This window comes from Cnephaeus nilssonii (genome assembly GCF_951640355.1).
Source record: "Cnephaeus nilssonii genome assembly, chromosome: 2".
Lineage (NCBI taxonomy): Eukaryota > Metazoa > Chordata > Mammalia > Chiroptera > Vespertilionidae > Cnephaeus > Cnephaeus nilssonii.
In genome coordinates this window covers 41,855,381-41,879,894 of record NC_137073.1, presented here as the reverse complement: position 1 = coordinate 41,879,894, position 24,514 = coordinate 41,855,381, and the positions used below count along the sequence as shown (strand labels likewise).

General features: G+C 43.0%; 1 protein-coding gene across 5 annotated transcripts in view; it reads left to right on the top strand.

Annotated features, from left to right (window-relative positions):
• The window catches only part of PRDM6 (PR/SET domain 6), a 155,219-nt gene that overhangs the window by 79,620 nt on the left and 51,085 nt on the right, over positions 1-24,514 (top strand). For 2 of the 5 annotated variants that reach the window (XM_079783850.1, XM_079783851.1), the window contains 3 exons: positions 2,225-2,567; positions 10,788-10,964; positions 17,899-18,844. In XM_079783850.1, the coding sequence (XP_079639976.1) occupies positions 2,225-2,567; positions 10,788-10,964; positions 17,899-18,013 (635 nt within the window). In that variant the 3' untranslated portion in view covers positions 18,014-18,844. Of the gene's footprint in view, positions 1-2,224; positions 2,568-10,787; positions 10,965-15,103; positions 15,528-17,898; positions 18,845-19,513; positions 19,832-24,514 lie in introns of those variants that run through there. The other 3 variants (XR_013814168.1, XM_079783853.1, XM_079783852.1) reach the window with 3 other exon arrangements.

The following is a 24,514-nucleotide window of genomic DNA, read 5'->3' as shown; positions in this document are numbered from 1 at the left end:
CAAAAAATTACCTGGAAGTCAAAAAGCTAAAGCTTCCAGCTCTGCTGTGCCCATAACTGAATGTGTGACCCTGGGCAAGTTATTGGCCCTTCTTGGACTTGAGCTGTTTTTAATTGTAATAAGAGAGCGTAGAATTCGATCACTGGTTCTCAGCCCCAATTATACATTAGCAATGCAGGTGCCCAGAATCTACCAAGTGATTCTGATCTAATTTTTAAAAAATCTCCCCTGTGAGTCTCAGGTGCAGTCAGGGTCAAAAACTGCCACCTAGGAAAACTCTCGGCTCTCTCCAGGCCTTCGAGTCTCTTGCTTTCCTTTTCCTTCTCAGGACAGGATGGATCATGCGAACAGAGCAATTCCTTTTGTTGGATTTGTCTAATTACATGGGACTACACAGAATGCTCTAAGTTAAAGAGTGCTTAGTGTCCCCACACGTGGTGGCCACCTGTCTGTCCACTCCAGCACGGAGCTCCTTGCAGGCATGCTCCTCTGCATGGTTGAGCGTGCTCGAGTCTTCATGCTCCGTAGGACCTCAGCAGTGCTCTGTGGCTGGAAAGGATAAGAGCCCTCCCCCCCCCCCCCCCCGTTCATGTGTCTCCTTCCACATGGCCTTGAACTATGGCCAACAGCCACGGCTTACTTCCCATCACCAATCTTTTTGCCAAACAACCTTTTCAAAATTTTTGATCTCTAATTTCCTTCTCTTGATCACCTTATAGTTTTTCATCTTTGTGACCCCTGAAACAACTAAAAAATGCATTTATTGACACAGTAGGTACTTAGAAAAAGAATAATAGTTTTTAAGCATATTGGGTTCTAATCACTTCTGAACCTGTGGGTTGACCAGTGAATACATGATATATATTTTTAACACAATAACAACTTATAAGAAGAAAAACAAATTTCAAGTATATTAGGTTTCCCTCCTCAAAAACGTTTCTTCTAGTTCTTTCCTCACCCCCACTGCCACCATCCCAGTTTAGGGCCAGGTTCCTTCATTTTATCCTCTTTTCCTTCTGTAAATAATGAGAATTGGCTATTGTTGATGGTAGGCCCTGTGATGAGTATTTTCATTATCTCATTTAAACCTCACAAAAGGTGGTAAAGAGGAAGAGCCCAACATCTATTGAGTCCTAACCCTGGCATTTAGCAAAGGCTATCTGTGCATTATCTCACTCAACCTTTTGGGTGACCATTTTACATTTGACCAAGGACTAAATGTGGACTTCAGTGTTTCATACTTGCCCACAGTCACAAGGCTAGTAAATAGTGGAGTTAAAATCTAGGCCACCTCAACCAGTAACGTAAACCATGTTGCTATTACTACCACTATCTTCATTTTGCAGATGGGGAAATTAAGGCACAGAGAGATTTATTAACTTTGCCTAAGATCACCAAGCTATAAAAGGAAGAGACAGGATTTGAACCTAGGTCTTTGTAGTTCCAAAGCCCAAGTTGCAAGCGCCCATACTCTTGCCTCCATTCTGACTTTATCCTTGGCACCCTGTCTGTAAATCATGCCTCACTCAAGCCCTCCCTGAACACTGTTTTTTTTTTTTTTTCTTGCTATTTCTGCTCAGAAACAGTTTGCATCTATTTTCTAGGCCTGAAGTCATTTGTTTATTTTTTTGGACTTTAAAGGTTGTTTGAGGTCTAGCCCTCCCTGCCCCCTGCCTTATTCCCACAGTGCCTTATGGCCCTGCTTGGTCAGTGTGTCTCACCATCTCACCAGCATGCTAGACTTCTGTCTCCAGGTGTCTTTCATTTTGTATTATTCCCTTCATCTCTTCAGCCAGTTTTCCTTGAAGACCTGTCCTTTGCGGGCAGGGCCGGCTGGAAGGCCTGAATCTACCTTCCCTGCACGGCTCAAGGCCACCTTCTCTGGGCAGTCCCTGCTGTTCTCTTCCCCTCTCTTGCTGTGCCTCCCATCTGAGCTCCCTCCAAACTCGGGGTGCAGTGTGGAGCCTCATGAGGGAGTCCTTATGTGTAAAGTCGTAAGTGAACTCCGTGAGGACAAAGACCACATACGAACAATCCTGAGCATATAATAGTTGCATGATAAACAAGCAGTGAATGAGTTATTAATTTTGCTGTTATGTTCATTCTGAATCCAGAAAAGTTAAGTTTTAAAATGTTGATTTATAAGAATGTTTTAAGTGCACGTGATTGTGCTTATTTTAAGGGCTAATAAAACTGATCCTGTAAAACTCTGTTGTTCTCCCAGTAAATGTCCCCTCCACGGTCATGGAAGCCATGTGCCGACAAGATGCCCTGCAGCCCTTTGGCAAGAGCAGCAAACTCTCCCCCGCCACCCAGCAGCGCTCTGTGGTGTTCCCGCAGACGCCCTGCAGCAGGAACTTCTCTCTCCTGGATAAATCGGGGTCCATTGAATCTGGATTTAACCAAATCAACGTGAAAAACCAGCGCGTCCTGGCGAGCCCGACGTCCACAAGCCAGCTGCACTCGGAGTTCAGTGACTGGCATCTCTGGAAGTGCGGGCAGTGCTTCAAGACGTTCACGCAGAGGATCCTGTTACAGATGCACGTGTGCACGCAGAACCCCGACAGGTAACCCTGACTCTTCTGCTCGGTATGTTTGCTTAGTAAAACCCCTTCTTGCTTTCCTGACAGGTGCCAATCACCTCCTCCAGCCACCCCCTTGGGGAAACCCTGTGATCAGAGGTGTCTGCGTTCTGGCAGGTCAGAGGCGTGTTAGGCCACCCCTTGCCTTGGTTGTGTAGAAGGGCCACATAAACAGTGGTGTCGAGAGGAGTCTGCGCTTGCTTTCCAAACAGTCCGAGTCTAAAGGGGAGCAAGATAGGAGGAACAGTTATGAATATCATGGGTGGGAAAATGAGGTCAGGATAATTAGAATCCCCTCCGTCTTCCAAAGATAATACACCCGGCCGCCCTGCTGCTGCCACAGCCGTTTCAGGGTTCACCTCCAGTGTGCCGTGGGTAGGAACTTAATTAAGTACTAAGAGGTAATGAATTGGAATTTTTTGCTTAGTACTATTTTTCTTCAGAGCATGCAAACTCATAAATCCTGCAAAGCTGTCAAAAGGAAATACCTCCTCTGCTAGTGATGTGGAGGAAAACAGATGCCACTTATTCAATAAACTAATATCCACACCGAAGAAAAATGTGGACTAGATACCTCAGAGTCAAAGTTGGTTTGAAAGTTTGTCAATAAAGAATTTTATGGCCATGAACTGAGGATGAAATTTAGCTGAACAAGTGAATTAAAATTTCAGGTACTCTGACGAGTGGCATAGTGGATATAATGGAACTATTATTTATGAATCAAAACTGGTTTATTCGACAGCCTTGATCGCTGGGAGTGCAAAAGACAAAAATCAAATTAATTCAAAAAGAAAAAAGTGTGTTTTATCTCTTCTTCACAGCCTGTGGAAATTTGATTAACCCTCACATATCTAAGAATAGCATCAAAAATCACTTTCAGTATAAAAGCAGGAAATAATTTTTGGAAGTAGGAAAAGAGACTAGGAAGCAGGACTCCTGAGTTATTTTCTTCATTGGGCCACTGGATTAACCGTAAGCCACATGGCCCTCCTTGCCTTACAACGTACACCAATCTCTTCCCTCCCAGCTCGGCAGGATATACACGTGCTAGGAAACCCAGCAGGGAGGGTGTGGGCATGGTGCACAGAGGGCAGGTCTTTTCTAAAATATCATTTTAGGGTCCATAGACACACTTACATGTGTACATGTTTTTATTTGCACCATTCTGGAAACCACTTACTTAGCATTGATCATTGCTGTAGCTAATTAATGCCGAAACATTTGCTTTAGGCCTGGTAAGGCAGCTGTGTCTTTACAATCTTTACCTTCAGTAGGTGAGCCTCAACCCTCACCTGGTGCAAATTAGTACTATTGGCTTTAGAGAGGGCACAAAAGTTTTGAAAATGTTTCATTCACTCAGAAAGGATTTTTAAAAAGTTTGCCTTCCTTGCAAGTATCCATATAGCCTCAAGATATATGCATTCAAAGTTTGCAAAGCATTTCAGTAGTTTAGGGGTATCTTGTTATTATAAACTTACCTTTTTTTAAAATTCAGTGAGTCCGAATGGATAGATTTGTTATTTGCACAGATTCATTGTTATAATAACTGAACGTGCAAGGTGAAAATGAAATGATAGTTGAAAGTTTCTGGATGGCAAGCTTAGCTTTGAGTATAATATAATCCCACGCTGAATGTCACGTAAAGCAATGAAAGTATGTCACGGTGAATAGGAAGATACCAAAGCAGACTGTTTGGACTGGCCTCAGGCACACTTAGGAAACCGTGTGTGTATTAAGGTTTAAGTCATTATGGTGTCTGTCCTGGCAGATGATGGTGTCATAACTAGTAACACGTTTATGTAAACTGTCAGAGGAGTACCTGATAAATCAGGAAACTTATGTGGACAAAACACACTTCCTTGAAAGACTGTTGGGTCAGTGCTCATTCCAAGCTAATTTAGAGTTCTTGGCAAAAGTCCAAGTGGCATGAGCCTCCTGTTCTGTGCTAGACGCTGATGGGCGTCTCTGGCTCAGATGCCAAGCGTGGTGTGGCCAGGCCTTCCCTCCCCAGGTGAGGTGAGGTAATAGGTGCTCAGTATCCATGTAGTTAGCCAGAGAGGGACCTGATTACTCACGCAGTGGGTTCTGCTGCTCACTTTCCTGTGCTTTATTGGTGACATGAGAGGTGGTCACCGTCACTCATAAATAAGTTAAAATTAAGTATTCAAAATATTAGTCCCTTTATAGGCAAAATAATGATGATGATATGCTGGAATTACTCCATTACATCCGAGTTGGTTATTGAGGATAAAGGGAACATAGGAGATGCCCAGTCACTTTGACCCACTGGTCTCATTCTGGAGACGTGGTTTGCCTTTAGCAATAGGACTGGAATAGTTTCTTTCAGGCCCAGAACCTAGGATGTTGTCTTTGTACCAGCAAATTTGGAAGTAAAAGATACTCTCCATAATTCTTAACCCCATGGGTGCTAAATAAGATAAATATACAAAACTGAAATGGAACATCAAATTTGTGTCTGATGGTTGCAAAATTTGGAGTCTTTTCTATTATCCACGTGGAGAATGACAAGTGCTGAATGTCCGTGTTTTCTTGAGGGAGTGGCCATAAATCAAGTGGCTTTCCATCTTCGGCAGTTTGTGCCAGTTCAGACACAGTCAGTGAAAAAGCTTAGAACTCACCAGTCCGAACCCATTTCCCACTGATTTGAAAAACGCAAACACTTTTATTTTGATAGGAAAATCTGGCTAGAACCACAGGCAAGAAAGGGAGACACAGAAGACAAAGCCAGAAGGTAAACAGGTTAGAGTTTCAAACGGATCCAAATTTGAAACAGGCCCCTGAATCTTAGGTCCAGAAGATTTTTCACTCAACAGACTAAGTATTTAGTCCTGAAACCTAAGACATTTCAACCTTCATCAAAGAGACTTTGTGTGTCTATATTTGTGAGCTTTTTCATGTGAGGGGGCATAAAAAAATCTATGCCTTGATATAAAGAAAAGAGACCCAAGGAAACCTAGGGTTGCCAGCATCACCGGGTTTTATTTTTACTACCGTGTTATTTACATTGAACACAGAAAAACGATTCACATCCATGAGGGTCCTAAGAGCCACAGAATTGTTATTTGTTGATTTTGTTCTGTTAATATTAAACAAACAAGCCCCCAAATCCCTTCTTCCTTTCTCCCAGTCAACTGGCTTTCCCCCCCCCACCCCCCCTCCTAAGTAAATTCAAAGGGAAGAAGCTGTTGGAATCTAGACCAACCAGGATTTCATTCAGGAACTTCATAAACATTTGGGGTTTTACATAAGCTTCTGACCTAGGCCAGGGCAGCTTGACTCACTTTTGCTCGAACCAGGAGTTAGCAATCCCTTTTCTCTTCTGTTTTTCTGCTGCAGAAACTCTCAACAGTCCCATTGGGGGGGCTCCAGAAAGGGGTAAGCAAAGCCTTCAATCACCGTGGATTATTTGCTGATAAATATGTTCTTTTTTTTCTTTCTGCAGAAAGTGTCTTTTTAATGCTTACCTTCATTTTGCATCCTTTTCCTTTTCTCTTTTTTTGGTTGTTTGTGTCACATGGGGAGAGTTTGCCTTGAACCTCCTGGATGCATCATCCGCTGCTCACACTTGTGCTTGTTTTGGGTATCATTGTTTGTATATGGCTGCGTTGGTACCAGAAGGGAAGACGACTGTAGAGGTTGCTGTTGGTGGGAGGAGCCTGGAGCTAATCCATCACCATAATGGTTTCTTTGGAATGTGTCAGTGTTCTTGTGTTCCCCTCCCCCCTCCCCCAAGTGTGAAGGTTATCTTCTTTCTGGCATTCCATGTTTTCCAGGTCCTTTGGCTCTGCGCTTTTGCTGCTTCCCTGCAACCCTTTCCTCCTCATGTAGAGAGAGCTCAGGTCATTTCTCACTCCGCACAGCCAACAGCAGGCTCCCTTTGAAGTCTTTGGGGATTTGCACTTGGTCTGACTAACGGGGCAAGGAGAGGATGTGGCCCCAACTGAACAACTTTTGTCCTGGAGGCTTTCAGGCCATGAAAGAAAAATCAAAGAAGAATTAATAATATTTTGAACCAAACCACACTTAATGTTGTTATATGTTTCATTCTTTTCCTATGTGTACACCGAACCAATTACAGACTCAGAGTAAATGAATTGCACATTTTGGTGGAGGAGTCTCTGGCAGAGGGGCTGCCAGTTACGGAGAATGCCAGGGAACGTCCAGAATTGTCCCGCTGCTTTCTTTCTGCTTAAGATCTGACCAGCCATCTTAGGCACTAACGAAATGGACCCAGGCTTTGTCTGTCTTTTAGTTATTTCATTCTCGAGTATGGAACACCTTCTAGTTTTTCATGAAGCTTGCTATCTCTGTGGAAACTGGCCACAGGAGGCTGTTTGAATTAAAATTAAAGTAAGTAAAACAATCCTTTGGTTTCTCAGTCGCCCTAACACATTTCAAGTGGCCCCCATATTGGACAGTGTAGATGTGGAACATTTCCATCACTGGACAGCACTGCTGGTAACATTCCACCCCTCAGCTCTCAAGTAGTCAGAGAGCCATAAGCTCATTGTGGTTGTGAGATGTTGTCCCTTTGCAAGGAATGCTCTTTGCGCTTGTTTTGAGAATAATGAAGTGCTGTCTGTGTATGATGGCTTGGGAAGAAGCAAAGTGCATTAGAGAGGAGAGTCCCATTTAGTTGTTCAATGACACGAGGTTCTGGAAGGAGTGAAGCTGAACGCAGCATTTGACGATGTCGGTTCTCCCTTGCTGCTTCTGCTGCAACTCACCGGAGTTCTATGTATAGGGAACTGGCTAGGGAGACAGAACTTCGGAGGTGAACTTGTGTCCAAAAGTTTAATATATTTAGTCTTACCTTTTGGCTAGATCTTTGAAAAGTTGATGGACTGTTAGTCATCAGAATAAGAAGCTGAGTAATGGCAATTGATCCTGTGTCCCCAACCACCCCCGCAGTAAATTGAGAGGTGAGGCATCAGGATATGCTCATGGGAACTTGCATGCAGGGTCTCCGCTCCTGTGGCCAGCTGTCCCCAAAGAAGTTGTGAGGTTTGAGATTCCACAGCAGTGATGTTTTCTAGGCCCTGCGTTTGGGCTTGAGGGTTTCATTCTGTCTTGACAGTTTTCCTACATCCTTAGATGAAAGCCGAGGAGGAAGTCAGTGTTAAAATTACTTTTTGGGTCATTTTCTTCGTTCATTTTTTTTTTTTTTTTTTAGGAAATATTGACAATCCAGGTAAAGAAGGGATCTTGTTGACTCACTACGTAACTTCTGTGCTTTCTTAGGGCTAATTTCTGTAGATTTCTAGGCTGAGAGAGACAATCTGTTTTTATACTGGCAAGTGGAGCAGACATTTTAGTTCTAAATTCTACATAAAGTCAACTTCTGTACAGGTGCACGTGACCTTACGGTCTAAAATCTTATTCCTTAAGGTACCTAAGAAGAAAGGCTGCCACTTGATTTTTTGAGATCAACTGCAATAAGGTTTGGTCTTACATTCTGGTACTAGGTTTTCTTGTTGCTCTGATTTGCAGCTGTTTACCAAGTAAGTTTAAGTGGCGCGCGCGCACACACACACACACACACACGGGAAGCTCTATGTATAGGGAACTGGCTAGTGCACATGATGGCAGGTGGAGATCATGTTGTTGATGCCGTCTCCTGTGAGCTGTGTCGTGGACAGATCGCAGGCGGCACACCTCTGAGAGCAGGAGCAGAGCATGACAGGATGCAGGAGAGCGTCTAGGTCAGTCCACCCCCCTTACCAGAGGTGAGAGGTGAAAAAATACAGTCAGGGAAGTTGAGTGACTTGTCCAAGTCCCACAGCTGATTGAGGCCAGAGGCTGAAGTAGCACTTACCTCTCCTATTTTTCCTGTTCTAGACCTTTTCATTCCGCTAAGCTAAATTCTGCAACGTTTTAAAAGCTGTGCCAGATACAGATGCAGTAAAGCACCAAACAGACTGTCAAATTACAGTGGGAAGGCTGGGGAGTGTTGGGGAGCGGGGGGCAAAGAGGTCAACCAAAGGACTTGTATGCATGCATATAAGCACGGCCAATGGACACAAGACACTGGGCGGGGGGGGATGAGGGCATGCAATAGGGGGTGGGAGAAGATCAATGGGTAAAAATAAAGGAGATATATGTACTACTATATGTAATACTTTAAACAACAAAAAATTTAAAAAAATAAAATAAAAGCTGTGCCATACATAGGTCACTAGATGCCTAACAAACACCTCTCAGGCTGGTGCTGGGTGGGTAGAGGTGATGTGTTGGGATCCCATTTGCCTTTCATTGGTATTACCTTGATATAAGAATTCAACCCAAGCCTCTCTGTGGTCGTTTTTGTAAATCTTTGTGACCGTTGACATAAAAAGAATGGATTGACTTCTGACGATAGAAAATAAATTACCCCAACTTCTGACAGCAGAGTTAGAAAAAGAAAAGAAAAGATTAATTGGTTTTGTTTAGTGGCTTATTGTTTATTGTGATAGCTATTAAAAATAGATAACCAGAGGCTAATAAATGTTAATGGTCCCTTTACTATTAGAAAAATCAATTGTCAGTGGATATAGCATATAATAATGCATTATTTTATTTATAATCTTCAATAACATTTAAAAAATTCACCCCTGAGAGAATGATTTCTTGAAAAACTCTTTAAAGTTAATGGTTATAACAAAGAAGAGATTTGGCAGGAGGACATTTTCATCTACATATAATTTTAATGGCTTTCAAAGCATTATTTTATAATTATAATAAAATGTGTGTGCAATTTGTCAAGATTGATAAACTCCTTATCAAGGACTCTTACATATTTCTTTGAAACCTGTTTGAGAGCAGTTAAATAGATTTCTAAGTGTAAGTAATTAAAATTGTATAGTATTGAGTTATTGATCAATCCTGGACTATTAATCAAGCTAAAAAATTCTACAATCAGTGCTCAGCATGCTGAAGTCTGGTAAAATAATGGTATTTGTGTTCAGTGAGGCAAGTAGCCACAATTAAGCACTTCGCTTGACAAATGAGAGGGTCCACTTTATTTTGCACTTAATTGAATTGTTGTACATGCTCGGTCACCATTGTCTCCTAGCCTTACATTTTGGTTTCTGGTCGTGGGAGCTTAAGTGTTTGTTAAAGGTAGAACAATTAAGTCCACTTGCACCATTGGCTTTCTAAGTGTAGCCAGAAAGTCCAAGCTGCACACCAGGGCTCATGAGTGCTGTTAATATCCCTCATGACAGATTCTTAATCTTCCTAACAAAAATGTTGATAAACAAATTGGAGTCCTGTCGAAGAATGACATGAAATAGCTTCAGACAGTGACAACTGCCCAGGTTTTCTATCACTCGGCATCTTTTGCTGAAGTAAGCAGAAAAACTTCTGTAGAGAAGATAGAATTTTAATGTATTTTATGAAAACCCAAAATTGATCTGATTCTCAGGAGCCGGAAAGAATGTTCTCCGGCAGTCTTGCTAATTATCAGGTATTTGCCACAACTTCCTTCCATTTGCTTTTGCATCATAGTCACCCTTCTGCAGGCACAGTGGCATCCCGTCATTTCTGAACTGTGATAACTTACCGCTTCTACCACATGAACCAGGGGAAATGGAGTTCAGGAACAAGGCCCAAACGGAGAAATATTATAGGGGAAACAAGTGCCTGCATGCTTACCTGGCGCTTAGAATAAGGTCCAACTGCCCCAGAGTGACTTTGGCATCAAGAGCTTATTTCCTGTGAGGACAGTTTATCCTCGGTTTTCTGAACTGACAGAGATAAGAAGGACGCTTTCCCTGTCCCAGAGGATTATTGTAAAGATTAAACGAAATAAGTGGTTTTAAACCCCCTTGAAAAGTTAAAAGTGCCATGGAATTATCAGAGACAATATGTATTTTCTCTTGTAAGATGCTGGCTAATCAAGCCTGTACTCTCCGTGCTCCCCCAAAACACATTAACATTGGCCTGGGGGAAGGGATAGAAATAAGAAAGTTGGGGTTCTTGAAATGGTAGTTAATACCAGAAAAAAAAAAATAACCGTTTGGGACTTAATGTCTCAGCAGTTCCGTGAATTTTGTTCCTGTGGCAACAAGCCACGGGAACCTAGTGGCCAAAGTTCTATGCAAAACAGAAAACGTCACCAGAAAGTGGGGGCCTTTGATTCACGTTACTGCTGTCCACTGACCCACATGGAAAGCAATGACCAGGCAGTCTGTTTGTTTGTTTCAGACCTTACCAGTGCGGCCACTGCTCCCAGTCCTTTTCCCAGCCTTCAGAACTGAGGAACCACGTGGTCACTCACTCCAGCGACCGGCCTTTCAAGTGCGGCTACTGTGGCCGTGCCTTTGCCGGAGCCACCACCCTCAACAACCACATCCGGACCCACACTGGAGAAAAGCCCTTCAAGTAAGTGGTGGCTAACCTTTCACCCCATCTTTCTCCTAGCCTTTTCCGGGAGTCGGCAGACAAGGCGGATCGGTGCTGCCCGGCTCAGCCAGCGGGTGGAGAAGGCTGTTTGGAAGGTCAATGTCCAGGCTGTAAAAGGACCGACTTGTTTAGTGGCTGTTGTCTGCAAAATGAGGTCAGGAAACCTATACATTGATCCTCACTCAAGCTGTTCAACCTTGGACATGAGACCAACTTTCTGGGACTGTTTTCTAATCAGTAAAATAAGGAAGTAGGTGTAAGTCATGTTAAGATTCTTTCTAGTTCCCGTGGATCTATGCTTCTAGAAGTGGAGCTGGGAGCTCAGTTTCAGAGTGCCACCTTACGGCCATCAGCAAGCCCCATGACCATCAGCAAGATGGCCACAATTTAGGACATCTCTTGAGGACCTTGAACCCTGTAGGATTCTGGTGAACTATTTCCCTCCTCTTGGTTTAGCTCTATTATGGCAGCCAACTTGCAATTTTTAGTGTGCCTTTTGTATCAGCATTACCACTTTGGTGAAAAAAGAAAAAGAAAAATCCAAACATAGGGCATGTCTGAGTTCTTGAAGATTCAGGGAGTGTAGAAAGAAGTGGGACTGAATTCCAAGAGCTTTGGCTGAGTGAGAGAGTTTGTTTCTTGATATAGAAAGCAGTGGACATCTGAATCGTGCAAGATGGCCCATCACTCATTCATTCATTCATTCATGTCCATATTCATTCATTCGGCAAATACTGAGCACCTTCTTTTGTACTGGGCGCCCTTCGAGGCACAACAGATACAAAGGTGAGTGAGACTCAGCCCTCCAGCCTTTGAAGACCTCATGGTTTATGGGGAAGCCCAATTGATAAACAAGTATTACCACATAGAGTGAAAGATGCAAACATGAAATGCAATTAGACGTGTATATACAGTGTCTCAGGGTAGTGCAGAGGTGGAGTAATCAATTTTGTTTATGGGAGATGATATCAGGGTATTTTTTTCCTAAATTTTATTTTTCAATTACAGTTTCCACTCAGTGTTATTTTGCTTTAGTTTCAGATGTACAGCAGAGTGGTTAGGCAGTCATGCACTTTACAAAGTTTTTCCTATCTCCTCATATTTCAAGTGCTCACCTGGCACCATACATAGTTATAACAATATTATTGACTCCATTCCCTATGCTGTACTTTACATCCCAGTGACTATTACAAAACTACCTATTTGTACTTCTTAATCCCTTCACCTTTTACACCCAGCCCCCTAAACCTCCTCCTCCTGGCAGTCATCAGTTTGTTCTGCGCATCTATGAGTCTGTTTCTGTTTTGTTTTATTTCTAAGATGTGTTTTGAAGGATAAGTAGGAGTTTTCCAGGCATTCAAAGGAAAGAGACGTTTCTGGTAGCCCAGCCAGCATGTGGATGGCTTGGGACTGTGGAGTAGTGTGGATGACTGGTCGGTCATCTCAAAGCCTTTTCTACTCTCTGTGTAATGGACTCTTTTCTGTTCTACCCTCTGACATCTCTCTTTACTTATTTACCATAGTGGCTTCCCCTGGTTAAGAAGGGAAATGAAAAGGGCATAGATGTATAGCCTATTTACCTTCTGTAGGACAAGACCAAGCACGAAAGGAAATGATTCAGGCAGTAGGACTAATCCCCCGGCTCAGTATCAGCCAAGGAGCCTTTCCAGGCTCTCATTACCCATGTGTTCCCCTCAGGACCTCCAGGTGTGGTGGTTGCCCTGGCGCTCAGTCTGCGTCCGGGCTCGGCTCAGGGTGGCAGAGTCCTGCTGGTCGTGATCCTGCCACCTCTGTTCTGCCAGCGAGGGAGGAGCTCCTAAAAGGCTGTCATCTGCACTCAACTCCCCATGAATCAGTCACCTTCACTCATTATCTTTCACTGTTTTCCATTGTGGTTTAATTTATGACATGGATAATAAAAATAGTTTTAATTTCCGTCTTTGTATGTGGGTGCTGCTTGATTACTGTGTAAAGACATCTGACTAAGGGGACTGAATGGGTTTTCAAATCGAGCCTGCACTAATGCCAGCCACGCGGTGACGTCTGGGTCTGAGCTAGCCCAAAGGTCTTTTAAGTCTCCTTAAGGACCAGATGGGTTAGCACAGCCCTAGAGTTCCCTGTTGCGGGTGTGTGTGTCCTGCAAGGTGGGCTCTGCATTGCCCTCAGGCCTGACCCTCAGGGGGTCACAGACTCTGGCTTCCCCACTGCTCTGGATGTGGAAGGTGACCGTGGCTCCGCTCCCCGAGAGCCTTAGAGCAAGAGAGCTTTTCAAAAGAGACGCAGGACTGACAGTCTTTCTGGCCCTCATAGTGCAGAGGGCAGCCAGACGGACACAGTGCCAGGATCAGATTGATTTTTATCTTGTTGCTGTGTAAATAGATTTTAGTAATTAATTGAAGGGGTTTCAGGGTCAAAATGGGAAATAGATTTCTATTAATGTTAAGGTGTTACTTATGTGTAACCTCGTTGACTCCACTCAATTTTTTTTCTTTAACATCCTGTTTTTGTCATGTTTCCAATAGAGTTGCCATTTTAACTTACTTTTAATTCATCAGGGTACTCTCTTGAAGGGCTTTAGCAATTTTATCTTCTTCTTTTCTAAACGTATGCTTTTGTGACCATAACCTACTTTCATCTGGGGGGCGGGGGGGGGGGCAAATAGCCAGAGTTGGGTGGATTAGATTCTATGTGTATGTTTAGTTCCTTCTGCTCCTGTTAGTACTCTTATTAAGATTAGCCACATGCTGTAGGCATTTTTTAACTTATATATATTCCTATGGGAAGAACTGAGTGTACGCTTCTTTTATAAGTGCAAAATTTTAACATCTTCTAGGAAGTGGAGAGCCAAGTCCTAAAGTATATACAAACGGATCGGTCAGGATTGAACTATCCCAAGGGAGTTTTGGGGATCTTCCAACACAGCTCATGGATTTCCGTCCCATGGACATTTGTAAATATTATGAAGATGTCCTTTTACAAGCTTATAAAACAAACATTCAAAAAAACTTTTCTTGCAGATTAGTCAATAAAATGGGTTTCACCACAACAGTTAATTTTACTACTTCAACTAATGGGTATTGGCTTAAACAATGTTGCAAAGAAGGAAAAGAATCTTGTAAAAGATACACAACCCTAAACTCTCCATGTTGGGCAGCTTCCAAATAGATGCCCCAAATGGCTCAGTCTCCCACTTGTCCTACCCACCCAGGGCCCAGGAGGCCTTCACAGAATTCCCAGGGGTCAGGTCAGATGGAACCTGCCACATCTTCCCAACCTCTAAAATCTTCTGCTGCGACTTGGTTTTTTAAGGCAGATCAAGATTATTGCCACCCAGAGAAGGCTGGAGAAGATTTGGTCTAAGGGATCGGTCACATTCCAGGCTTTGCCTCACAGTCTGATGGGCTGAATTCCCACTGAAAGCCTCCATCCCCCAAGGTCTGTCGGGTAGCTAACCTGCTATAGACTTAGAATTTTAAAGATACAGGAGCACATAGGAAAAAATGCATATCAAGGATGATATTAAAGGTCTTGGCTTTCAGTTTGTATTGTGAGACTGGAAGTCATGGAGAACGAGAAACAAAAGCAAGACATCATTTCATTTAACAGCAATTGCCAAGCACTTTATTGAAAAAAAGGAAGGAAATAAAGAAGGAAGTTGGCAGTCTAAAGCGTATTCTTTGCAATGACAAATCCTTTCTCCTTCTCTGTTACTAAACGCAATCTTGCAGGATTTCAGGGAGGTTGCTGTGCCTGGAAGGATCCCCGCGAGCTGCTTCCCGCCTGGCTCTGTGCCTGGGAAGCCCAGGATGTGTCCTAGGAGAAGCTCTTCTCTTCATCTGTTAGACGCAGGGGCAATACTCATCACTCCATTTTGCCTTAAGTAAAGACAGTTTGGCTCAGTATTTTAAAAAAAATCAAAGGATATTCCAGAGAGCAGCTAATACTTTAATAAGAACTAGGCAAAATCAAAGCAAAACGCACATCAGTAAAAATGCATTGAGCACATCATATGTATGAAGCCCTGTGCAGTTCGGTTTGGCTCGTAAAGAATTTTTTGACGGGTTGTAGCACAGAAAGGAACAGAACTTGACATTATTTTGCATCTCTGTCAATTTCAGATGGTAATTGTTAAACTCCCTGTACCTATAATCCAGTCAACCATCACAGTAAGTAAAGAATGATCTCAAATCTAAAAGGAAATCAAGTCCAGTTAAGAGACCCATACTGGTAGGAAGTTGGGGACTTTCTCTTTGCTGAACTATTTGGACGCCTTTCCACTTCACTGTTCCTGCGATGTCCCTTCAAGGCCGTGACGTCATCACGAGGAAGAGGACCCTGTGTGCAAGAACATTTCTTTGCTCCCAGCTCATTGCCTGCATCTCTCTCTCCTCCTCCTTCTGCTCCCCTGCATGAAGCCCAGGCTTAGAGGCACCCATGCACAGTCGTGCGTCTGGGATTGTAGTTCAGGGTTAAATGCCAACCCAGCCGACGTCCAGATCTGACCTGCTAGAACCTAGGTATTTGCATTGAATCTGTCCTTCTGATGAGTGTTATTAAGCTATGAAAATAACTTGTGAAGGAAATTTTTCTAAGATTAAAGATGATATACATAAAACTGAAGTCCTTCCATTATTTAAAAATATTTTTATATCTAGCTCTCTTCCTCAGTAATACAAATTGTATTCTTCTAATTCCCAAACCACATAGATATTTCTAGTAGCCTGGCTCTGAGTGTGTTTTTACTCACACTTGTGGGCAGATGGCACTAAAGATGAAGTTTCAGTAATTGTCTCATGGGATGGCTAGATCTGACTTCGTAAAATTCCTGACTATTACCACAAACTGTTTCGTGAGTAAAGATCTGTGAGGCATTTAGGCAAACATGTGAGAAACGCCTAATTCTCCTTTTAATGTCTTTGTCCAATCTGGATGTTTACATATTACATATCCACATACACTTTTGCCTTCTATGAAATATGAGACTTCCTCCTTTTGACTCCTTTATATTCTAATACACAAGGTTAGAAGTGCAAAAGTATGAGCCAGGTCAATTGTCATGCCTCATAATTGTCCCACCTGTTCTGCTCTCATCGAAATTGATTCTAGAGCTTTGAAATAATAAAAAAAAAAGAGGACTATAATAATTTGAAAGTTTGTCAAGCAGTGAAAGGTAGTATATTTTGACACACTAATCCAGGAACTAATCAGTTTTCTAATAAACAATCAGCAATTCACTAACATGTCATCAGCACTTCAGGAGCTCTGGAGAGGGGATGAGCCGCCCGTGGACGTTAATGAATACACCAAAAATCATTAGCTGGTCAATACTTCTGAGTTATTTTCATTGAGTTGAGAGGTCTGATACATTAAAGCTGACATTATACATTTGTCAAGATCACAGTGCAGTTTTTAACAGTGGAACAGGCTGCTAAAAATATTCCCTGAAAGAAACGCAACTTCTTCACCCTGCCACACACAGCTGGCATAGGGGCCTTGAAAAAGCCCCGCCTGATGGTCAAGCGCCAGCCTCCCACCACTCATAAAGGTGCAGGAATCTCCAGGGCGAATGGCGTGCTCTATTTTTATAGGTGATCATTCCCATGGCAGGGGATTTTGCATACTTTACTAAAAAGGAAGGAGAAAGAGGGGACTGCTCACCAAATAACAAGACTCGGGCACAGGATAGGGCAATGCGGACTTTTTCTCATGATGATTTCTGCCACATTCCCAATTATGCAGGGACCCCAGGACCAAAGGTTGTGTTATTGAAAAGAGAGACTGTTGTCTGCAGCTCTCCTGAATATCTTTCCTTCAAAGGTTTGAAGAGAGGACGTTAAGGGGATGGCTGAGGCGGCTACTATGCCCTAAGAGAGTGCCTGGCCACTGCTCCAGGCTGCCCAGGCAAGCAGGGTAGTGACAGGAAGTCACTGACTGGGTCCAGCTTGCTGCCATTGTGTGTGTGTGTGTGTGTGTGTGTGTGTGTGTGTGTGTGTGTACAATCATAGACAACCAGCCAGTAACACCAATCATCACAGAAAAACTAGAAGCCACCATTAGGGGTGTGTGTGTGTGTTAGATTGAATAGCCATCAAGTTAGTAATGTGTGTTGCCTGGGAGATAGGTCAGGCCCATGGTTCCTTGATTATAATCTTTTTTGTTAAGTTAAGGAGAGGAAATAGTCTTGAGGTGTGAAACCAGGTTTCTCATCAGACACACCACCCCTTCATTAAGGCCCGCAAGGATATTCTATGACTGTACTTTGGGGAGAGGTGAACTTCTTGACCCACACAATCATAGGTTCGTTTCAGGTTTTTTGAGGCCCTACCCAACCACAAACATTGTGCTAATCCTGAGTTTGGTTGGGCTGCGATACTAGAACAAACTTCTGCACAAAAGCAACTGCCCACACCACCCGCCTCACCACCGCAGACTAATGTATTCCTTCCTCTGGTTTCCAAACGCCAAGAGGCTCGCCCCTTGGCTGCTGTTTTGAGGGAAGTTGAATTCCCGATTTTAAATGAGCAGCAGGTGAAATTTTATTTGTCATCAATTTCTCTTTCGGGTTACGGAGCAGAAAACTGGAGACAAGCTGCTGCTTTGATGGCTCACTCCTAAAAATCTCTTTTTGTTCTTTATCTATTTGAACTGACAGTGATCAGAGCTGCAGCAGGACAGGGCTCTCTGGAGAAATCACCTTCCCCCGCCTATTGACAGATCCCTCTGTTCTGCATCAGACGGGCTTTGTCCCATCACAGGCGTCCAGGCCTTGGAAGGAGCCACCAATTAAACCTCTTGAGCCGGGGAAATCTGAAGCCACTTTGGAGTGTCTGTTCTGATTAGGCAGGATGAGAGGACGCCCATCACCCTGCGGGCCCCGCTCCCTGGTCTCAATTTTCTCTCTTGCCTCCACCAGGTGCGAGAGGTGTGAGAGGAGCTTCACGCAGGCCACCCAGCTGAGCCGGCACCAGCGGATGCCCAATGAGTGCAAGCCAATCACCGAGAGCCCAGAATCAATCGAAGTGGATTAACTGATTGACTGGTTGGAATTAAACTGCAAGGAAAGTCATGATTAAATGTCACGGACACTTAAGCAAAACCAAAGATTTCCTCGGAGCAACTTTCAATCAGTCCCAGAAAACCAAAAGCAGTAATAAAATAAGTAAGATGTTAAGAGATATCGATCCCGGCGTGGAAGTCAGACCGGGGAAGAGATTATTTATTTATGACTAGGGATGAGACTCATTTCAGTGGACAACTAACCTGGGATGGCCCACCTGTCCAGCCCCACCATGTATTTGCTTTGTTTCTAAAAAGCTTTTCTAAACTGTTATTTAATACCAAAGGGAGGAATCGTATGGGTTCTTCTGCCCACAGTTGTGACTAAGAATGCACAGGGACTTGTTTCTCGTTGCACCTTTTTTTAGTAGCATGATCCAAGGGGACCCATTGTACAGCCCTTCTTCCTGCCGTTTCGGGTTGGCCTGGCCCTGCGCGGGCGGCCCGGCGGGGCCCGTGGAAACAGAAGCGAGAGCGTCCGCCCGGTCGGTCAGTGCCCCCTTCAGCCCCACAGGCATCCCATTCTGTGTTTTCCGCACTCACTCTTCCTGCGCTTGTCACGTGGCTCCTTCCATCCAACGGCCTGGTCTTGATGCAGAAGAGCCTGGAAGTGGAAGAAAATGGTTTAAGCGTCAACATTCAAGGAAAAAAAAAATGGGGGACTTACTTTGTCCTGTTTCAAAAACATGTAAAATGTACGGAGCTTCATAATACAGTATATTGTTCTGAAGCAGCTAGTGGAGAAAATTTTGTTTTCAATACCATTTTAGCTTAAAAAAAAAACCCCACAAAAATAAAAGTTCTTCGGTATGAGGCTGAATATAAGGTACTAGGCTTCACGTAATTTGTTGTCGTTGTTGTGTCTGTGGAAGTGTTGAATACGTGAAAAATAGTGCCAGGCCCCATTGTCAGGGCCCTGTAGGGCAGTTTCATCTTCCTTCCTCATAGACCCTCCTGGGTGTGCAGGGAGCTTTCCTGCAGAAACAGGCGCAAGGAACCTAGACAAGGAAACGTTGAGAGCCACAGAGAGGACTGTGGTTAGAACAGCCTGCCCGGGAAAAAGCTAAATTTATCAATGGAAATTACCTTTTATTCTCCTGTGGCCCTGGGTAATATTCTTCTCTCAGCACTGAGCCATTGAAAGGGAGAATGGTGTACACAATTTCACGACTTCTGGATTGAGTGCTAGGAAAGTAAGTTTAACTTCAGCGAGGCTTTTGGTAATTCAACAATGATGTTCCATAAATTGGATCATCTTACATGAAATGATTCAACTTCTGGAAGAAACAGCGGCTTCTGTCCTCTTGTCTATTAGTTCACAGTAGCATCTCAGAGACTGAGTCTACCTTGATGGCCAGTGCAGATAAAACTGCTCCATCTAGAATGCTTCGTTAACAGTAGCAATCTCTCTGTAGATTTCTTGGTCGCCTGGTAACAAACATTGCCTTTTGAGGATCTCCTTGTCTTTTTAGGCCTCCCGTTGTCTTCTCTCAACAAGAATGTGAGACACGTCACTGAACTGACCACTGAAAGGAAGGAGACCACCTGGTTCAGTTTGATGGATCATCATGTATTTGGTTCTCAGAAAATCCTCCTCCCCTTTTAATTTTGCTTCCCCATCCCTTGGCACCATTGCCAAATTCAGAATGGAGTAAAACAGGGCTCCGCTGGTTGTGTTTGTAATTTACATGTATGTGATGATAGGCCCCCAAAAGGAACGTGACAAATTCTGACTTCCTATGTCCATTCTCAAGTCATTTACCTACAACTCCCTCCCGGTTGGCTTCTTATCATGCAAATAGTAAGCTGTGTGACTGTGGCTGATTGAAAGGTTTCTCTCTGAAGCTCCTTGCCTGAAGTGATGGAGGCATTTGCCAGCAACGTGTGGCAATGGGAAGGGTGGAAAGAGTATGTAGCCATATCAACCCAAACCTGAGAGACAGTGACAGATGGGCTGCACAGATAAGCAAGCTGTTCCGTTTATTAAGGTTAAAACAATTGGTTGTACCTTTTTAAAATAATAAGGGGTTCCACCTGTATGTTCCTAATATTTTTTTCCTGCGAGAAAAATTAGTTCAATCATTTGCCCCCTTTTATAATTGAACACAATGCACCCCACTGAGCTCCTCCCCCTGCAAGCATGGGAAGCCTTCACTTTGCTCTTGATATCTGGCACAGGGAGGGTTTTCATAGCAATAGTCTCTTCCACTCCAATGGCTTTCCCATCTGATCCCAAGTTTGACTTAATATGGCAGTAACCTCTGTACAAAAAGATTCTTCTAGCTTTTGGGTCCAGTTAAGTTTGTTTCTCTCCTTTATTAGTAAGAGAAAGTTTTGGCATGTATTGTCTCCCAAATTTGGTTAGAAAAATATTTTAGAAAATAGGGTACATTCACAGCTTTCCCATTGCTGGGCCATTGCCAGGGGGTAGCAGACAGCCAAGGCCGTCTGTCCATGAGACAGGCCTTCACTGCACATTGACTTGGGGCCTTGAGGCAGGTACTGATATCATGGAGTCCCAATGCTTTTAGTTGAAGTATGTTGTGGGGAGGGTTTTTTTTTCTTAAAACCGCCCAACAATTGCTTCAGCGTTTTCTATGTAAAATTGGCAGATATTCCCTTGGGCCACTGTAAACAGTGGTAGAAAATGCAGTTCTAAAGATTTGCCGGAAAAAAAAAAAAATAAAAAAAAATAAATAAATAAATAAAGATTTGCCGGTCCCCCTTCTTAACGACTTTCTAATGAATCATGGCATAAAGAGAATAAGTGCTCCGAGTCACTGAGGAAAAGGGAGGATAGCCAAGATGAGATGGAGACAGAGTTTGAAGCAATCTCTTCGCCCTTTTCGATCAATGGAGACAGGTTCCCCCCTCTCCCCGGAATAAGACCTACCATCACAGCACATGCTCGTTAGTCTAGCTCTGAGTCTAAACCAGAGAGTAATGCCACAGAGAAGTGGAGATGTAGAGGATGAGGGGTGGGGCTGCAGACATCACATTTCTAAAAATAGCTCAATAATCTTAGCAAAGCTGAAGATTTTCCCCAGGACATCATGCATATGATTTCATTTTGGTTGTTTTTATTGTTAAAAATGACTCCTCCTCCCCCCCCCCCCCCCACAGTACCTATGCTTTTATAAAGTTACTGTGTGGGTAATGAAAGCTATAAAACTAAGTCTTGTGTAATTTATATAATTTGATTCAATTAGTAGATAGTTACTGAATGTTCAGGCAAGGGTTAGCCTTATGGGGGAAACTGTTCTTTTTAATAATAGAAAAAGATTATGATACCACTTCTGTCTTCACAGGGCTTACAATTTATTGGATTGCACCTTAGAAAAACTTCATTCTAGTCAAGCTACGCAAAGATTTACAAACATGTACCAACTCCTCCAGTTTTTTCCCATCAGTCAATTGGTTCATTGTCTTATTAATTTACTCAAGAAACATGTACTGAACTCTTGATTTGTATAAGATCCCACTCTAGGTGCTTGCTATTAAGCAGCATTACTCAAGTGACTATTTGTGAGGAAATCATGTTCTCCCCGGCAGTGGTAGGCTGGCAGCATGAGTATCTTAGTCCTAGGACCATTGTCTCAGTGAAGTTACAGGTATTCCTGTGGGATTAGAGAGATGTACGCTCTGCTGAGGATCAGAAGGGAGCATATTTCAAAACAAATTAAGATGCACGACTTGATTGGTTTTGGTTGACTCCCTGGGCTATGGGTTCTTAGCAACAATATCAAGATCCTAGGATTAGGGCCAGGGTTGTAGGGGTTTTATGACCCTATTCCAGTGATAAGGTAAGAAAGGGGACAGGGCTGGGAAGGAGCTGCAGACCTGCCTGGGTCTGAGGAGCCTCCCGGGACTGCTCAGGGCAATGCAGCCCTGGCCCCGGTGTGTGCCCGCGGTGCTTCCAGAGGTGGGGCTGCCTACCTTGCAAGCAGGTGCTTCAGCGAGCACAGTCAGTGGGCATTCGCCTTCGATTTAAAATTAGCAGCTTTGGTTAAGTTTTGGCTTTTTAAGCTCTTTATGCACGAAAACTAGAGGATCTTCCTCTTCAGCAGCATGGCCCTCCGAGGCCCCAGGTCTCTGGTGCATCGTTGCAAAGTTCATTGCTCGTCATTGGTTATAAGGAGTTGTTCTTGTAAAAAAGAAACCCAAAAAACCCAACAACTAGTATTTCATTGCTTTTCGTATTAGAAGTCGCACTATTACTACAGGGTGTCCCCCCAAAGAATAAGCACTTTGAATTATTATAAAGTCAGTGTTTATTAACATACAGTTCACCTTCAAAATTTAAAAGGATGTACAGTATTTTTTTTTTTTTTGTCAATGCCTGTTTTCAAACTGATGACCGTTCTGGTCCAGACGCTGTTGACTGGTAACGCGAAGCAATGGAATCGCAAACATCAGGAGTCATTTCGTTCGGTATTTGTGTGCCCTCAATTTGTGGACTGCTGCCAGTTTTGAACCCTAAACTTTATCTTTCATGTATCCCCATAAAAAAGTCTATGGCACTTTATTACAAATTTTCTTTGTGCAAAGCTTAGTCTGGCTTTACCCACTATTTCAAATCAGTTAAACTTGAAAAGGAGTGAAAATTAAGTGAGTTATCAGCTATTAAAGTGTGTATGCATTTTTGGGGGGCACACCTTATATATTTGTTTTGCATGAATTTAAAAAGTGAAATGCAGTATCTGTTGAGTTGTTTAAAATGGGGAACATGGCACAAAGTAGGGCATTTCCAGGACAGCCTGGGGTCGGTGGGTTGCGTGGAGCAAACCGGTCATTCTCATATTAAGGCTAACATGTGCCTGCAGAGACCAGGCCAGGAATAACAAATAAACGAAATAAGCACACTTTCCAAAAAGTTAGCTTCTGTTTCTTTCCTTCCTGTGCATTTAATTTTATTTCCCACAGCCTTTGTGAATTTCTGACACCAAATCTTGAAAGATCCTAAGAGCTATGCTGCTCTAAGTGGTAACAGCAAGTTCCAGAAATGTCATTTGTTTGGCAGGATCCTTTCAAGGTGAAGAGGTTTGGAGACATTTGATGAAGTGACTAGATGTTTGGGTACTTATCTCCCCAAGGGTCTGAGGCTCTCCCATCACGGGCACTTCTCCGAACTACCACAAAACAGCAGAGTCCCGGGAAGAGCCACATAGTTCAGGCCTTCTCAAGATTAAATTCTACAAGCCCAGACCAGCTGTCAGGTATAACTGAGCAGAGAGCCAAACTGAAAAGAATATTGCTCTATCTGTGGAAGCCTTGCTACAGATGTTTAGCCTGTAATCCATGGTTGTGTTTAACATTTAAAGTATGTATTTCGGTTCTTCTTTTAATTAATGAATGTCAGATGTTGCATCAGATCAATATGAACAATGATAAAAATGTCAATCAGAAAACAGAGCAAAGACATAAAACTATCGAATCATCGTCCCTATATATTGAGAAGCTACCACTGTATTTAGAATTATGAAAGTATCTGTTGCATAAATTTTAATGGAAAAATGAAGTCTGAGTGTATTCCCTCCGAGTAGATGGGGATGATAATAACGACAGCAGCGTATACAGTGCAATTACTGTCAGGCACTGTTCTAAGTGCTTTACAGGGATTATTTCATTTAACCCTCAATTACTCTGTGACAAAGATACTATCATTACCCCTTTCACATATATACTTAATCTGCTCTTAGCCGATTCTTTATTTCCCCCCCCCCTCCAAAACCACATGATAGTAACTTTTCAAAGGGAAAATACTTCCTTATTCAAAGTTTATTTTCTGAGAACGAGAGCTTTTAAAAATAAACACAAGTATAATTTACTTGTAAATGCGTTTGGGGAAACCATGCTATCCTTAATGCTAAAATACTCTTAAAATATATGTCCTTGTAGTTGCTGATTTTGTAATCTTCAAATCTGTGCGGCTGGACAGCAGTGTGTCAAACACCCCATTGCTGGCAGGAATTGCTTTTATTTTTCTAACTATGTAGCCAAAATTCCACATTAAAAGAAAACAAATCCTCTCGAGTATGTGATCACACATTAGGACAAATGGCACCAGGCAGGAAGGCAGGTGATGCTGGGCAGTGGCCAAAAATGAAGAACGAGGCTTGAACACTATTGACAAGTGAAGACGCATCCTGAACAAGGCTAAGTGGAATCTAGTTGTCTGTCTTTGTTCTGACTGAATGCTAAGTGAGGGCCTTTTCGGGCATCAATGGAGTAATTATGTAGTTGTGTCCATTAAGACTATGAGCTTATGCTGTTTGCCTGTTGGTTTAAAGCGCTGAGATAGAAAGCCTGGGGTCAGGTTTGGTTTGTCCAAGGCACAGGTCATGCAGTTCCATGAATGAGGCACTCAAGGAGCCAGTTCAAGGTCTTAGGCTCAGTCTAGACGAGACTATTTGTAAGATGCATTCAAAAAGTTAGTTCACAAAATTTCTTTATGACCTGACTTTACTAGAAGG